The sequence below is a fragment of the Natator depressus genome, chromosome 6, assembly GCF_965152275.1.
Source record: "Natator depressus isolate rNatDep1 chromosome 6, rNatDep2.hap1, whole genome shotgun sequence".
Taxonomy (NCBI): domain Eukaryota; kingdom Metazoa; phylum Chordata; order Testudines; family Cheloniidae; genus Natator; species Natator depressus.
In genome coordinates this window covers 118,025,401-118,042,853 of record NC_134239.1, presented here as the reverse complement: position 1 = coordinate 118,042,853, position 17,453 = coordinate 118,025,401, and the positions used below count along the sequence as shown (strand labels likewise).

The window sequence follows — 17,453 nt, the reverse complement described above, 5'->3', positions numbered from 1 at the left end:
AACCATTTTGTGTGTGGACACTAACTGTGTTACAGCTGTGTTATGTTATAGCTAGAGTTGGTCAGGAATTCTCCAACAGAACAACTTTTTGACGGAAAATGTCTGTGGGAAAAATTACAATTCTAATGAAAAAATTGGGGAAAATTGAAACCAGATCTCCTCAGCTGGAAGGAATCTTATCCATTTCATTTTCTGCCTGAAAGTTTTGTCCTGTTTGGGGATGATTTTTTTCCCCCCAAGAACGTGAAATTTTTCACAAGAAGGGATCTCTGTTTTCCAGCCAACTCTAGCTGTAACAGTTTTTGAAGAGCGTTTCAGACATGGTTATAAGTATGTGCCAGGCTTTGGAGAACAAGTGTATCTCATTTGCTGTTCCATGCTATGCAACTATAAATTATTTTCACAGGCAGCTGCCATTCACTTCAGTGCCCCAGGCAGTCCTAGAAATCAGTGCCCCTATTCCTGCCTGAATCAGCTCACTCACAAAAGCGCCAGTGTCCCAGCCACTAATCTTAAAGGGTATTTCTACACAGCCTGGTTTGACAGACTTGGGGTAGATGGGCTTATGCTAGTGCTCTAAAAATAGTTGTGTAGGCAGCACTTTGGAAATTTTGGCTGGGCTGGAGCTCGACTTCTGAAGCCCAAGGGGATGAGAGGGGGTAGGTTTCAGAGCCCAATTTCAAGCCAGAGCTGCATCTTCAAAGCACGGTCTACCCACCTATTTTGAAAATGCTGGCACGAGCCCTGCTATCCCAAGCCTGTCAGCCTGGACTGGGTGGCTTGCTCTAATGGGCTGTCTAGACATACCCTTAACCCTAATCGTAATCCTGCAAGCAGCTCAGTGCCCACACAGAGCCCCCTGGAAATCTACCCAGAGCAGCTTGCAGAATCCGGGCCTAACTGGAAGGAATTCCCTTCAAAGCCCCAGAGTGCCTTTCCAAGCAAAAAGGAGGAGGTGCATTTGAGTTACATGAGGCCCCCTCATTAGGGACAGAGCATGTAGCTCCCACAGTACTTTTGACTAGAGCTGGGGAATTTTGTGCGTGCGTGCGTGTGTGTGTGTGTGTGAGAATATTTTTTTCACCAAAAAATACAGATTCAGCTCAACCAAAACTATTCACAAACTTGGGTTGAATGCAGTGAATCGTTTCGGTTGGAAAACAAATCGGGGGAAAAAGATCCAGAAACATTTCATTTGTGGTGCTATCCAAAACATTTGGTTTGATCTGACACCTTTATTTTTTTTTCCCCCAGGTTTGTTTTTGTTTTTTGCAGTTTTTTGGTTTTGCCAAGAAAAACTTTTTAAAAAATTGTTTGTCTGATCCCAAATTATTTTTGTTTTTTTTACTTCGACCACCACCATTATTTGCCCAGCCCTGTTCCTAACTCCTGCCAGCTTAGTAAGCAAGATGAGAAATAAACCGAATTGTCCTGCAGAGGAATCTACAGCACTCATGTTTGGACACCAGCCAGCCGGAAAACAAACCCATCTGACTCAGATCACTTTATTTCACTGAATTGTTTCTTTAATTTACAGTAACAGTTGGCACTGTGGCTTTGTTGATTGTTGATTCCAATCCAAAATGGTGCAACAGGATTTCCTGTTGTGGTTGTCGTTGCTGTGAGGCCTCTAACGTCGCTGTTTCCTGTTGACTCAAATTCTTAATTTCTTCTTATTGCTAGTGTCAGACAAAGATAACAGATCAGGGAAAGCGTCTTCTGAGACACAGCATGTAAAACACTGAGGAGGATTTCAGCAGTGTGTCTCTGTCAAAAACACAGTCCAATCCTCAGCCCATCCTAACTCCCATTTGTACCTATCCAGCAACTCAAAGTGGACTGAAAGCTGTCTTAAACTAGCAGATGAAGACTTTTCTTGCCCCCTCTGCCCCACCTCAGTACAGGGGACATTCCCAAGTGAAGAGTGGGCGGTCGTGGCCTGCGGAGTAGCTCCTTGGGAGCCTTTATCCACCAGTACGAGTTAGAGCTGCACTGAGACTGCTCTAACTTGTGCTGAGAGCCCAAGGTCAGGAGAGGCAGAATAGTGATGTAAAGCTCTCTATCCCTGCCCATCCTCTGGGCGTGCCAAGCATTGCTGTGGAGTGCCAGATAATCTACCCCTAACTTTATTATTAAAGCCATTTGCTGTGTAAACCCCCCCTTCCTGGTTCATCGACATTTCATAATATTTGTCCCTATTTTTAAATGCTGTAATCTCCTTTATTAATAAAATGTCATTGTTTCAGAATGCTTATTTTTCTCCTTAGGATACCTTTGGAGTGATTATTTAGTTGGTCTTTGCAGTTTAGCAGGTTGATGGCCCCACTTGTGAATACCAGTAGAAAATCTTACTTAGTTCCTCCTCCCCCAAGCATATTCATTAGTGCTGATCTTTATAATATATGCTATCATGCATGTAAGAAGCCAATGCACAAATGCTGAATTGTGAACAAATTACAATACCCACCCCATCTCTTCTACTTAGTCAGACCCACAGTACTGAAAAGTGTTAGTAAACTGGGCAATTAGCAACCCTAAGGGAAAGAATTAATTTGGATAGGCACAAGTTATGCTGAAGGCTAAATGGGAGAGTCTCAATAGCAAAACAATCCTGATTTATAGTCTCTGCATGTGAGCATATGCAGAGGTAAGTCTCTAGCTGCTATCGTTGCGAAGAAAACCTTCAGACTGTGACCTGAATGTAACGCATTTAGTGATGTTTGCCTGAGTTTGCGGAGAGCCCGAAACAATAGCTGTGGACTGCCCCATTCATTTCAATATCTGTTAATTCAGATGCCAATGATATTTTAAACATTGCTGTTTCAGTGCACCTGTAAGCATGTGAGAAAGGAGGGAAGTATTAGACTATGAAAATCTACAGCAACATAGCCCAAAGTGTGAGGTATGCCCCCCAAGGAGGTCATGAAGGACTAGCTGGGGTGGGGAAGCAGAGCATATATGAATTAAGATAGGAGGGGATTGCAATGGTTTCATTTTCCTGAAGTTCAGCTATAAAAAAAGAAACAGTGACAAACACTGCACTATTGCAATCGCTATATTCCTAAATACACATACCCAAACAATATGGTGCTGGTGAATTAAATAACTTCATGTAGGCAGTGGGTCAGGAAGGAATTTTAAGGAGGAATTTGAATGAAGAGGTGGGCCATGGCCTAGTGAACTGATCTAAATTCTACCAGATTTCATACCTGCTCCCACCTTTTCACGTGCTGTGTATTTATACCTGCGACTGTATTTTCCACTCCATGCATCTGATGAAATGGGTTCTAGCCCACGAAAGCTTATGCCCAAATAAATTTGTTTGTCTCTAAGGTGCCACAAGGACTCCTCGTTGTTTTTACCACAGTGTATGTTCCTTATTCTTGATCTACGTCCTTCTAAGGGCTTGTCTACACTGAGATGCTATTGCAGAAAAATTTTAAAGCACAACAGCTATTCTTCACTAACTTCTTGTGTGCGCACGCTTATTCCCTAGTAAGAGTACCTTTTATGCAGTGTAGCTTAGTCAAATGAGTCAAGGAAGCATTAGCTTACTAATGTTAAGGCTAGGTTCTTTTCAGGTCAACTTTTACCTTGACAGTATTTCTCAAATTGGGAGAGTTGGTTATTCTTATTTGATCGGCAGTTTATTACTTCACCCAGAACTAAGTACATATGGATTAAGGTAAACCACACAAAGACATTCATAGTAAGGAATAAGGGTGTCCTCATGGGGAACTAGTATGCAATAGCTATTCCAGGCTATTTCTTCATGTAGACGAGCCCTAATATTAGACCAGAGTGAAACAGTAAAGGATCATTGCTGTTTGTATGGATTTCAAACAGCATTTAAGGCTCTTGTGGTGTGATCGTTTTCCCCACAGTAGTTTCAAATGTTGGCTGAGTATTTTTAGACTCCCGGGTCTGGGGGCTCATCTATCTTAACTTTGCTGCTTCTGAAGAGAGCTGAAAGATTCCATCAACTCAAGCAGCAGATTAACAAAGGCCCATGAGGGTGAAGAGAGGAATGCTGTTATCACCAGTCACAAGCCATTTGGCTTCCCTCTTATGTCTTCAGCGCCAGCTGTAAAATGAAAGGATTCCTGGTTTGCTTTTCTTCTGCTGTTTGCATCTCAAGATGTTAATGGCAGTGGTCATTTCAAGCTGGCCAGATGCAAGAGACTGGCGAGAACCAAACACCCAGAATTTAGAGATGAGATTAAAACCTTGGGTCATAGATTAGTAATGCTCAATCATGGGAGGGGGATTTGGAGACGGGCAGGTCAAAAAGCATCATAAAGAAATCAAACTTTCTCAAGTTAATCCTTTATTTACCTTCCAGACGGGACTTTTCTGTGGTTCAGAATGAAAGCTTTCGTGACAAAACAATTAGAAGAACAGAACATAATGATATTTAAACATGGAGGCAAATTTTGAGCTAGGGTCAAACAAGCCTTTGATTTATTTTCATTTGCAATTTTTTTGCATACACTGGACTGCATTCTTTCCTCCCTATGCCCCCCAACACAGAGCACGCACCAATTTTGCACATGCACATTTTTCATTTTTGTGTCCAGATTGCTTAATTGGAGATCCAGCTGCATGAACTGCATATTCAACAGCTTTCTCCACATTTATGGACCTCTGCAAAAAGAAAAGGAGTACTTGTGGCACCTTAGAGACTAACCAATTTATTTGAGCATGAGCTTTCGTGAGCTACAGCTCACTTCATCGGATGCATCCGATGAAGTGAGCTGTAGCTCACGAAAGCTCATGCTCAAATAAATTGGTTAGTCTGTAAGGTGCCACAAGTACTCCTTTTCTTTTTGCGAATACAGACTAACATGGCTGTTACTCTGAAACCTGCAAAAATATAGGCACTCAAAGAACAGCATCAGTTCAGTGACTCTTTGCTCATTTACTGCAAGGAACTATGTATTGCACTTTCACACAGCAGAGTCTTTACTGTATACCCAGTCTTCATCAGCTCCTACATCCAACAAAGGTCTGTAGATTAATAATCAATGTTATGAAAGGCTGACATTTCAAGATTTTAAAGACCATTTCCATGATCCTAGCTTGTAAAGCAATAAAAATTCTCTGAAGCAGATTCTAGGGATGCTCTAGTTGTGACATCATTATTGTTATAACCTTTCCTTTAAAATGGTAAAGCTATGCCCTATAAGGAATCTGAGCAAACATGGCATAGTGATGCCCACAAATCTAGTGTATTTACATCTTCAGTTTGACAGTCAACACCTATTCCCTGAATAAAGGGGAAATTGAAGTCCTAGAATTGAAAGTATTACAATATGTACTTGTGCATTACTTGCACTGCATCGTGTGCACCTAACTGTGTCTCAAATCCCTATAGAGTATAGTAGAGGGTAAAATTAGTAGATGATATATAGAAATTCAAGTATGATTCTACTTTAAGAAGCCACAGCATCTAATAAAGATTGAGATACTTTCTATAGATCTTTTGAGCCATCCAGAGAGATCTACAGAAGGGATATAATTCTCTATTGAATTGGATTGGGGTGGTTAATAAAAACATATAGAAAGGTTACAATTATCTATTAAATTCTCTAGGAGTCTTTTTGTAAGCTTGCATCTGCTCATGTGTACAGACCAAATGAACATATTTCATTATTGAGGATGTTTGGGAGGGGGGTTTTGACAGATCTAGTTTTTGACTTAACCTCCCTGGAAAGATCACATTTTTCAGCATTGCTTGGTGTTTTTTCTGCTTTTGTTTTGGGGAGAATAGTTTAGATTTGAATTCATTTCTGCATGGGACAGGATAAGCTGATTAATGCTCTTTTGTCCATGTTATGTTTGTGTGTCTGTGAAGGATCGCCTGTTCTTCGTCATGGAGTTCGTGAATGGTGGGGACTTGATGTTCCATATTCAGAAGTCACGTCGGTTTGATGAAGCTCGAGCCCGCTTCTATGCTGCAGAAATTATTTCAGCCCTCATGTTTCTCCACGAGAAAGGCATCATTTATCGGTGAGTTCTGGATTTCATTTACTCTCCTGGTCTAAGCTGCCCTTTTTGCACTTGGGCGAATAATCCCTCGCTAGCCACTGGGAATCAGTTAACAAATGTAATGACAATCGCTCTGTTTCCTTGCTGCTTATTATCAAAGGTGCTCACAGCCTGCAGGAGGCAGGGAAACTACCTGATACAATATTTACTACGGGGGGCAGGAGAGGGGAACCATCATTGCAAGACCAGTTATATGTCTAGGAACAGAAATGAAAATATCACCCTTACATGCCCAAGATACGGGGCCAAATGCTGAATTGGTGTCAGCTAGTATTGCTCCACTGACTTCAGTGAAGCAAAGCTGATTTACACCAGCTCAGCATCTGGCCCACAGACATTTGCACTTATCAAGGCGCCTGTATTAATGGGAAATTGGATAGCTGCTGAGTGTTAGCTGCTGAAAAACAGATGCCTCCTCTCAATAGGAATCAGCCTAGCCTGCCGCTGCTGAGTACAAATCAAGGTCACAACAAAGAGGGAGTAGGTTAGGTGAAAGCGTTCTGTGTTATCTGGGGCATAAATACGATGAGCTGTATCCCCTGCCAGTGAGTGATTTGTCATTTATAGCCCTGTCCACATGGCCTGAATTCAACCGGGGCTGTTGTTCCTCTGCATTCCCCCTCAATGCCCATTTATGCAACAGACAGAACAATGAGTCCAACACACACGTCTAACATGACTCAGAACGTCCACACAAGGTTTTTTTTTTCCTAGCACAACTAAATATCAGACATCATCTTTTGTCCACACCCACCACTTTGCATGATTGTGTTTATATCAGTGCAGTCTAGGAAAATCTGAGTTTTGTCCCCACGCTGCTTCAGATGCTCCTGTCGGGCTAGAGGATTATGGGTGTTTTTTCAAGATACCATTTCCCTCTCCATGGCTACATAGCATTCCAATCTCAGAATCCATCAGGGTCTAGAGGGCCAGTGTCGAGGCTAATTCCCCACTCTGGCACTCGAGTCCAGAAGTGGGGGCCTGCAAGGATTTTTAAAAATTAATACTGGCAACTCGAGGCTTGTATTAAACTCCCAAGGTTACAGCTTCTCTCTGACCTTGGGTGGGGAGATGCTGCCACCACCCAAGTGCAAAACCCCCCTTTTTGAAACCCAGGAAGATGCACTTAGGAATTCCTTCCTATGGGGTACCCTCAAGCTCTTACACCACCCCCCCTCCAGGAAAGAGCTGAGAAAGAAAACAAAGAAAATTAGCTGTTGCCACCAGCTAATTAAACAACATATGCAGAAACCTCTTAGGGACACAAAAATTCAATCCTGTTTTTTAAAAAGGTAAATTTTATTAAAACAATACAAGGATTAAGCATCAAGATAGCTGGACCTCAAGAAGCTTAAAGGTTACAAGTAAAACAAAAGCATCTGGGGTTAGCACAGCAGAGTCCACAAGCCATAAAGAAATAAAAGAGATAAACCTAATCGCGTCTTTCTAGAGATTCCTCATCTACTTACACATCTGGGGGTTTCAAATAAGTAGTTCTAGTATGATCTCATGATTTTTCATACCTGGCTTCAAGCTTCTCATATCATATCTGCTGCCCTGTTCCCCTCTTCCCCGGAGAACAGCAACAGACCAAAAGGGAAGTTTTTTCCAGTGTTTAAAAGGTCTAGTCGTCCCATTGGCTCTTTTGGTCAGGTGCCCACTCCCTTTCTTTTACCTAGCCAGGGAGACTTTTTAACCCTTCACAGGTAAAGCAAGCAAAGAACAGCCACCAAGAGGGACTTCATGGCTGGCTGGGTGTCAATAAAAGAGAGCGGTCCTTTCCCCTCCCCCGCCCCCCTTCATTTATCACAGCCAGTTTGGCTATTGACCGTCCCTTGTGTAATGCCCCAACGCTTCCCAATTGCCAACCTGATTACCCTGTGATCATCAGGCCAGAGTGGATCACTGGTTCTGGATCATGGAGGCTGGTCTGGCAAAGATCATGATGCCAGAAATTTTTGAGAATTCCAGCATGTATGCAAGGGGGCAGACTATGTGAGACACTTCATAGACCTGGATGGAATGTCTAGCGCAGTGAGCATCCAAGATACTGGGAGGACATGATTAAGAGTACTGTCTATAACACTTGGTGCAATGCACTTCAGGATGTCCTCTCATTCAGAGGGTAGGAGGACTGGCTAATTAGATTAAACAGATTCTTTCAGGGGTTCCCAACAGCAAATCTGTCATGTTTCATATTCAATTATGGCCTGACAATCCTGCCACAGCCCCACTCTCCAGCCAGGCCTTTACATGGTATGCCAGGACTGTTAAGAGCTTTGTGGGGGTGTGGACATGCTCTGTGCCAATTCAAGCATGTTACATTACAGTCTGGTTACAAATATGTGGCTAGATCTTGCAACAGGATCCACATGGGTAGACTCCTGTGCCCATGCAGAACAGCCCCATTGAAGACAGTGGCCATTGGTATTATTTTGTACTGTAGGTCAGGCCAAACACCATTTGATCATTAGCTCCTAAGGTTTCGCTCATCTGAGCCTGTTCCCAGATTGTTTCTCACACTACCAATGTTGAAAACTTGTTTTCAAAACCGGTTTAGCTTGGTGCTCAGCAATCATCTGTTCTTCTTCGAGTGCTGGTTCATGTCAATTCCAATCAGGTGTGTGCACAACGGCTGGAAGATTTTTCCCCTAGCAGCATCCGTAGGTTCGGCCTGGGTGCCCCCAGGAGTCATGCCTTCATGGCGCCCAATATAGGACCCTGCTGACCCGCCAGCCCCTCAGTTCCTTCTTACTGCTGGTGACCACTAGCAGAAACAAACTGTTGCTCTTGTTTTGCAAGCGCGTTTGGCCAGTGTCCACTCTTCGTGTTTGTATATTGCTGCAGAAGTGAGACTTTTAACTATCCTTATTAAAGAAATATCAGCTGAGGTTTAGTTCTCAAGTCAGCACCTTCTATTTAGAGCTGCTTTCTGAAGCATGCTGATAAGTATATTGCAGTTCCATATCACATCATACAAGGGGAAAAAATTAGACTGAAATTCACCCATGGAATTAAGGACATGGTCTTTCATATGCCAAATCATAGTTCTTTGCTCCCCGGACTTTGCTAGTGTTGCAGCTTTTGAGCAGATTTTGGCTCAGTTTGTGCTATATACTGCTAGGCAAAAGCATCGTCACGTTAAGGTTGTTGCATGTAGAATCCTCTTTCATAGTGCAGCAGTTGTGCGCTCTTTTTTATTTTTTTTTTAAACATACATCCAAAGGAAAACTCGACCATCAGCTTGGGCAAGGATATATGAGTTTGCTCACAACTCTGTGTGAAGCGTGTATGTAGTATTCTTCTTGAGGCAGCTTATTCTTAGGGCTTGTCTACACTGGCAATTTACAGTGCTGCAACTTTCTCAGTCAGGGGTGTGAAAAAACCCCACCCTGAGTGCAGCAAGTTTCAGTGCTGTAAAGCACCAGTGTGGACAGTGGACCAGCACTGGGAGCTACGCCACTCGTGGAGGTGGGGTTTTTTAGAGCGCTGGGAGAGCTCTCTCCCACTGCTCTGCCGTGACCACACAAGCCATGTAAAAGCGCTGCCAGTGTAGACTAGCCCTGAGTTTGCATTTTCCAGCTCACTAGTTCTCTGAGGGGAATAAAGCACACTTGAATGTTGTGCATACTTTTAAAAAAAAAAAAACAAACCCACGATATCAGTATTATGTCTGAGCTACCGTATGCTGTACTGCAGCCTATATGTGCTGCCGTATGTACTAGCCTTGACAAATAACAAAAGGGATTGGCATGAGTTGGTTAGTGCTAGTTAGTGTTAGTAGTAGTTCATAAGTTTCCTTTTGGGGGTTCGCCATCCCCACCAACGCTCCCCCCGGTACAAGGGTATGCCCCGTCCCCCAGGGTTCGAACTCTGTGAGGATGTGGAAAATTTATGCCTGAGAGCGACCTGCACCCTTCCTGTCTGCAGTGTCTCGGGGAGAGCCACCAGAAGGACAGGTGCAGAATTTGAAAAGGTTTCCACCCTAGGACCTTAAAAGACTTGGAGCAAAGGCTCTAGATCCTTCTAATGGAGGCGGCACTCCGTCCACAATCCTACCCGTGGTTGGCAGAACCCACGCCCAGCATCTCCTCATCGGTGCGCAGTGCTCCAGCACTGAAGCTGTGCAAGCCGGTGCTGAGGAAGGACCCCAAGGAATCACGGCACTGCCACAGGTCCGCCCATAGACAATCTTCTGAGAGACACCGGTCTCAGTCCCTGGTGTCCCAGAAAAAGAAAAGGCCAGAACGGGGTCGCTCTCCTGCCTCCAAGCCCAAGGAGACCCCTCCTGTCACCCTTAACTTGGAGGACGCGTACTTTCAAATAGCAATGACTCTGCCCCACAGAAAATACCTCAGGTTTGTGGTGAACAACCACCATGATCGGTTCAGTTCTCCCTTTTGGCCTGTCAGTGGCACCTCAAGTGTTCACCAAGTGCATGGCTGTTGTGGCCACATTCCCACACAGGTGTCAGGTACAGGTGTTCCCGTACCTCGACGACTGGCTGATCAAGGATCGCTCCAGGTCCCAAGTGCAGGCACAGGTCGACTTCATAAGAATGATATTTGATGAACTGGGGCCTCCTGAACGAGGGGAAATCAACACTGTCCCCGGTTCAGAGGATAGAGTTCATAGGGGGCAGTACTGGACTCGATACAAACCAGGGCATACCTCCTGGAAGCAAGATTTCGGTCCCTGGGTGACATCATACAAGGTCTCAGGGAGTTCCCCACCGCCACAGCAAGGAATTGCCTGAAACTCCTGAGATCTACGTAGTAGGGATTCAGATTTCAACCTCTTCAGTCATGGCTAGCGTTAGTGTATCAGCCAGTCTGGGACAGTTTGGATAGGATTGTAACCCTGCCTCACCCGGTATTCAACTCCCTCCTGTGGTGGCTTGACCCACAGTAGTATGTGCAGCGGTCCCCTTCACCAACCCTCAGCCATCCCTCTCACTAGTGACAGACGCATCAGGCTTGGGCTGGGAGGCACATTTGGGAGACCTCAGAACACAAGGCCTCTGGTCTCAGGCAGATCTCGCTCTACACCATCAACATCAGAGAGCGGTGCACCTGGCATGCCAGACTTTCAGAACCCACCTAGCAGGGAGATGTGTATCAGTCATGACAGACAACACCATAGCGACACCAACACTCCTCTCCCCTGTGCCAGGAAGCCCTCATGCTGTGGACTTCTGTGTAGAGCACTCGATACACCTGCAAGTATCGTACCTCCCTGGAGTACAGAACGAGTTGGTGGACCATCTCAGCAGGTCGTTCCATGGCCATGAGTGGTCCCTTCGCCTGGACATAGTGAACTCAATCTTCCGTCAGTGGGGTTTTCCCCAGATAGACCTGTTCGCCACGCAACGCAACAGGAAGTGTCAGCAATTCTGCTCCTTCCTGAATCACAGCCCAGACTCTATCGCGGGCACATTTCTTTTCCCATGGGGAGGCCTTCTCCAATACGTGTTCCCGCCCATCCCTCTCGTTCACAAGGTGCTCCTCAAGATTCAGAGTGAATGAGCTTTGGTGATATTGATAACTCCAGCCTGGCCCCGCCAGCACTGGTACACATCAGTCCTGGAAATGTCCTTGGAAGCCCCAGTCACCTTGCCACTCTTCCCGGACTTAATAACTCAGGATCACATCTGTGTCCAACATCCAAACTTTGCGTCGCTCCACCTTACGGCATGGAAGCTCCATGGCTGAACCCAGTGGAGCTTTCTTGCTCTGATCAAGTCAGACAAGTTCTCCTTGGCAGCAGGAAACACTCTACGAGAGCTACCTACCTTGCCAAGTAGAAGAGATTTTCAGTCTGGTCGACTCAGCACCATTCGTCTCTGATGCTCGCCTCAGTGCCACTAATGCTGGACTATCTTCTCCATCTCAAACAGCAGGGACTGTCGATGTCGTCAATAAGGATTCACTTGGCTTCCATCTCCGCCTTCCATTCAGGTGCAGAGGGACGCTCAGTCTTAACCTGTTGGTAAGCTGTTTCCTTAAGGGTCTCGACAGGCTATACCCGCATGTCAGACAGCCTGTCCCGGCTTGGGACATCAATTTGGTCCTATCCAGACTTATGGGGCTGCCATTTGAGTCCTTGTCGACGTGCTTCCTGCTCTGTCTCTCATACAAGGTGACGTTCCAGGTGGCAATAATCTCAGCTAGGAGAGTGTCAGAGCTCAGGGCCCTAACATCAGAGCCCCCTTACACTGTATTCCATAAGGACAAGGTTCAGCTCAGGCTTCACCCAGCTTTTCTCCTGAAGGTTGTGTCACAGTTTCACATCAACCAGAACATCATCTTCCCTGTGTTCTGCCCAAAGCCACATTCCAGCGCCAGGGAGCAAAGGCTTCACTCATCGGATGTCCACAGGGTGCTAGCCTTCTACATCGAGAGAACAAAACCGTTCTGAAAGTCCATCCAGTTATTCATGGCAGTCGTGGACAGGATGAAAGGTCTTCCTGTCTCCTCTCAACATATCTCATCATGGATCATGTCCTGCATTCGTGAGTGCTACAGCTTGGCAAGGGTGCCTGCTCCTTCGATCACTGTGCACTCCGCCAGGGCTCAGGCCTCTTCAACGGCATTCCTGGTGCAGGTTCCCATCCAGGAAATCCGCAGAGGAGCAATGTGGTCTTCCATACGCACTTTCACCACACGCTACGCAATCACCCAGCAGGCCAGAGACAATGCGGCCTTCGAACGAGCAGTGCTCCAATCAGTGGACGACTCGACCCCACATCCTGAACTTGGGCTTGTGAGTCACTGGATTGGAATTGACATGAACGAGCACTCAAAGAAGAAAAAACGATTACTCACCTCGTGACTGTTGTTCTTCGAGATGTGGTGTTCATGTCCATTCCAATACCCATCCTCCTACCCCTCTGTCAGAGTAGTCGGCAAGAAGAAACGGAAAGGGTTGGGGGGTCAGCAGGGCCCTATATTGGGCGCCATGAAGGTGCGACTCCAGGGGCGCCCAGGCCAACCCTACGGATGCTGCTAGGGGAAAAATCTTCCGACTGTCATGCACGCGGCGCACACCCACCTGATTGGAATGGACATGAACAACACATCTCGAAGAACGACAGTTACAGGAAGGTGAGTAACCGTTTTTTGTCGAGCAAGGCAAAAAAATAAGTTACGGAAAGTGTGCTAAAGCTCTTTCTCTTTGCAGATGGAGCTCCCACAAAATGTAGAGAGGCAGGTAGAGAGCAGAGTTCGCTGTATTTTTTTTAAAGTACAAAATGGTCTGCTACATAGCATATAAAATGGAAAGGAAAAAGGATGCAGTTTTAATATTCCCCAACTCCAATATAGCCCAGGCGTTACCTGTGATATTTACAACGCATATTGCTCTTCTAAAGCACTGTGACCGACATGTAAAAGCAAGTCCACCCATCCCATGGATAGATTTCATTCTGATTTTTCCCTTGTGTAAAATACCAGCCCCAAAAGGGAGGTCCTGCCAGATAATTACACAACCAACATTGTTTTAAGATAGTGACCTCCAATAGTCATTGTCAATCAGTCACTGACAGAACCGTGTCTGCACAGAATCTATTACCTCGCCCGCTCTGTGGTTTGAATGCTTTCTCCTGCTGCCTGTCCCTTGGACGAGAGGAGTCAATCTGTTTATATCTAGGAGCTTCCCACCTGTCGCTATAGTTCGTGATAGAAAACTAAGCCTTGGTATTGGAGATGTCCAAAGGCTGATTCGGCAATTAAACTGGTTTGGAGCTCATTGTTAGAAAATGTAAGTGTGTATGTAGCACACAGATCCCAGAGGTTTGGGTGCCTTATAAATGCATGGTAGATTATCTTAGTTTAGATAAGGATGCTAGCCAGAAAGAACAGTGTGCTTTCATGTATGGTGTCAGTTTTATTAAATATGATCCCTCCATCTGGTCAAAAAGTCTCAGCTTTATCAATTGTTGAAGCCAGTGAGGAAATCAGTCAGTCTCTTAACTCATAAATTGCTCTTTGGATGGTCATGTGATATAGTGACTCATAGGAAGCAGTTTGCAGGTCAGAGGAAGATGTTCAGGAGGGAGCCATTTGACCTGATGTTAGAATGATTGGTGCTGTTTATTAACAGAAAGGATATTGAAACATCAGGGAAAAAAAACTTTATGAAATGAAAGCATTTTGCCAGTGTCTTTCCAACAATCCTCTTTGGTCTATACTAATATAAATCATCATTTGAATAAAGTAGTAACTTAGAGGATGATCCAGAATAGCCCCGCATAATTAGCTCTTCTTCCAGGGTAGCTTTAAATGTAACAATACTGAAATTTTCCATCTTTCAAAATTAAGTATTTCAAGATAAATAACTTTAATGGTAGCCCTTTAATTTTCAGTGGCTGCTCAGATCACCTCATTTTGAAGCTGTCACTAGATAAAAGTCTGGTTTTTGCTGTTAACCACAGATTCAAGAATAATTCCCATAAACTTGTGGCTTTGTTTTTTATAAAGAGGGTTTTCAGTTTCATGCATGTTCTTGTGTTGCTGCAGAAGTGACATTTTACTAGCATTATCAAAGAAATATCAGCTGTGGTTTAATTCTCAAGTCAGCACCTGCTATTTAGAGCTGCTTTCTGAAGAATGTTGGTAAGTATATTGCAGTTCCATATCACATCATACATGGGGGAAAAATTAGAATGAAATTCAGCCATGGAATTAAGGACATGCTTTTTCATATGCCGAATCATAGATCTTTACTCCCTGGACTACGCTAGTCTTGCAGCTTTTGAGCAGATTTTGGCTCAGTTTGTGCTATATATTACTAGGTAAAAGCATCATCACAGTTAAGGTTGTGTGTAGAATCCTCTTTCATAGTGCAGCAGTTGTGCGCTTTTTTTTAAACCTACATCCAAAGGAAAACACGATCAACTTCGGCAAGGATATATGAGTTTGCTCACAACTCTGTGTGAAGCGTGTATGTAATATTCTTCTTGAGGCAGCTTATTCTTAGTTTGCATTTTCCAGCTTGCTAGTTCTCTGAGGGAAATAAAGGACCCTTGAATGTTGTGCATACTTAAAAAAAACCAAAACACTATATCAGTATTATATCTGAGCTACAGTATTCTGGACTATAGCCTATGAGTGCTGCCATATATACTAGCCTGAACAAATAACAAAAGGGATTGGAATGAGAGCGTACTTAATGTATAAATTTTTTAAAAGGCACACATTAATTTTATACTGATCTAATGATTTAAATGGATGAGCTGCTTTCTTGTACCCCAGCTCAGACCAAGGCAAATCAGTGCAGCATTTGGCATATAGATTTGCTATCTACTAGGTCCTCTTGTCATGTTTCACTTGCAGTGTCCTGAAACTGAGGCATTATACATGCACACCAAGGTGCAAACCTGTCTTTGAAGTGCTCCTTTCCTTCAGAGAGTTTAGTAGGGATCAGACAGATCACAGGCTTCCTATATCAGCAGCACACAGTCGTCTGCTCAACCAGCCTATACATTCTTGACTGTTATGACACTTCTACCTTCCTTCTCTTCCCCCGCAAGGTATTCTCTATAGGGTAGCGCAGCATGGAGAGGTGTTACGCACCAGCAGCTGCCGATGATTTCAGTGAGTGTATAGGATCTCTCAGGCCCAGACAAGTTGTTTTCTTTTTGATTGGGAGGCTCCTCTTCAGAATGTGATGTAAAAACAAGATCCCAACCACCTGTGGGCAGTGAAGGTCCTGAGGCACTTTTCATAAGAGAGCAGGGTGCCAATGCCCGTGTTTTCACCAAATTCTAATTCGGGTCATGACATTTTGCCTTCCTGAGTGTACACTTGTGCTACAGAAACAACCATGTCATTTAGACCCAGTTCCAGCATAATTTTGCGCTCTCATGGTTTACTCTTGCATTGTAGATGGCCCCTTAGCTGCGTACCAGGATGGGCCAGGCCCACCGTAAGTTGTAGTGAAGATGAGCCCTGCAGTTAGTTAGCACATTGAAGGAAAGTGGTGGCAGAAGTCCCATCCCTTGAGACAGTCCAAGTCTTTAGCAGAGTACTGGTAGGTCCCTCAAGCCTTTGGAGGGCACAGTGTAATTATCTGGATTAGAATGTGGCCATGATTTAGGGATTAACAGTAACTGTTGTTAAAAGTGCCACAGAATTGTTAATGAAGAAGCAATCAGGGACCCATTTATACAATTTCATCAGTGCCATGCCCCCTAACAGCATTCCGTACTGACTCACAAGGAAGAGTGCCACCTACTGAATCTTCCAGGAGCTGCAGTTGCTTTGGAGATCTCCCAGTCCGAGAACTGGGAACTGGGGCAGGTTTATGAGATCATGACCTTTCTTAGCTTATAAGGCCTGACAAGATCACATGTCTCATAGGCTATAGACTTTTATAAGGAACGTGTTTTTGTAACAGGTTCATAAACTTGATGTTTCAGTTGACCGGCCGTGACATTTAGAGAGAGGTTTACACAAGCCTTTTAAAGAGACTAATTTTACAAGAAAGGTTTATAATAGCCAGGAAGGACAGAAGGTTTCCACTGAGACCAAATCAATTTGAAATAAAGTTAATGTAAAATTATGTGCTCAAAAGTTAAAGTTAGCCCCATTCCCCATTTGTACAGAACCATTGTCTATAGTGCAGCTCTTTCTAGTAAAGGGGTGGGCAAACTTTTTGGCCTGAGGGCCACATCCGGGTATAGAAATTGTATGGTGGGCCATGAATGCTCATGAAGTTGGGGGTTGGGGTGTGGGAGGTGGTGAGGGCTCTGGCTAGGGGTGAGGGCTCTGAGGTGGGGCTGAGGATGAGGGGTTTGGGGTGCAGGAGGATGCTCCGGGCTGGGACCAAGGGGTTTGGAGGGCCGGGGCAGGGGTTGGGGCCACCAGGAGGGAGGCTCAGGGGTGCAGGCTCCGGGCGGCGCTTACCTCAAGCAGCTCCCAGAAGCAGCAGCATGTTCCCCCTCTGGCTCCTATGCGGAGGTGCGGCCAGGTGGCTCTGCACACTGCGCCCTGCGCCATCCACAGACGCAGCCCCTGCATCTCCTATTGGCCGCGATTCCTGGCCAATGGGAGCTGTGGGGGGCAGTGTTTGGGGCGGAGGCAACATGCCCAATCCTGTTCTAGTACATAGTTTCCCTTCTTCCCAAGCCAAGAGATTCCCCCTCTTCACACACATTTGACTTTTTCAGTTTTTGCAAATGGTGATTTTATTTTCCTTTTTTGTCTCTGTTGTTGGTTTCCATGTCTATACATCTGGGTTCAGATCCTGATTCCCCTAAAGCAGTGGTTTTCAACCTATGGTCCGCAAACCCCGGGGGTTCACAGACTATGTCTAAGAGGTCTGCAAAAGGTTGTTGTTACCATAGAACAGTTATTTTCAACCCGTGATCTGCGGATGCTGGGGGTCTGCAGACTGTCTGAGATTTC

General features: G+C 44.9%; 1 protein-coding gene across 1 annotated transcript in view; it reads left to right on the top strand.

Annotated features, from left to right (window-relative positions):
• The window catches only part of PRKCH (protein kinase C eta), a 165,320-nt gene that overhangs the window by 92,388 nt on the left and 55,479 nt on the right, over positions 1-17,453 (top strand). The window contains exon 10 of the mRNA XM_074956411.1: positions 5,855-6,009. Within this exon, the coding sequence (XP_074812512.1) occupies positions 5,855-6,009 (155 nt within the window). The remainder of the gene's footprint in view (positions 1-5,854; positions 6,010-17,453) is intronic.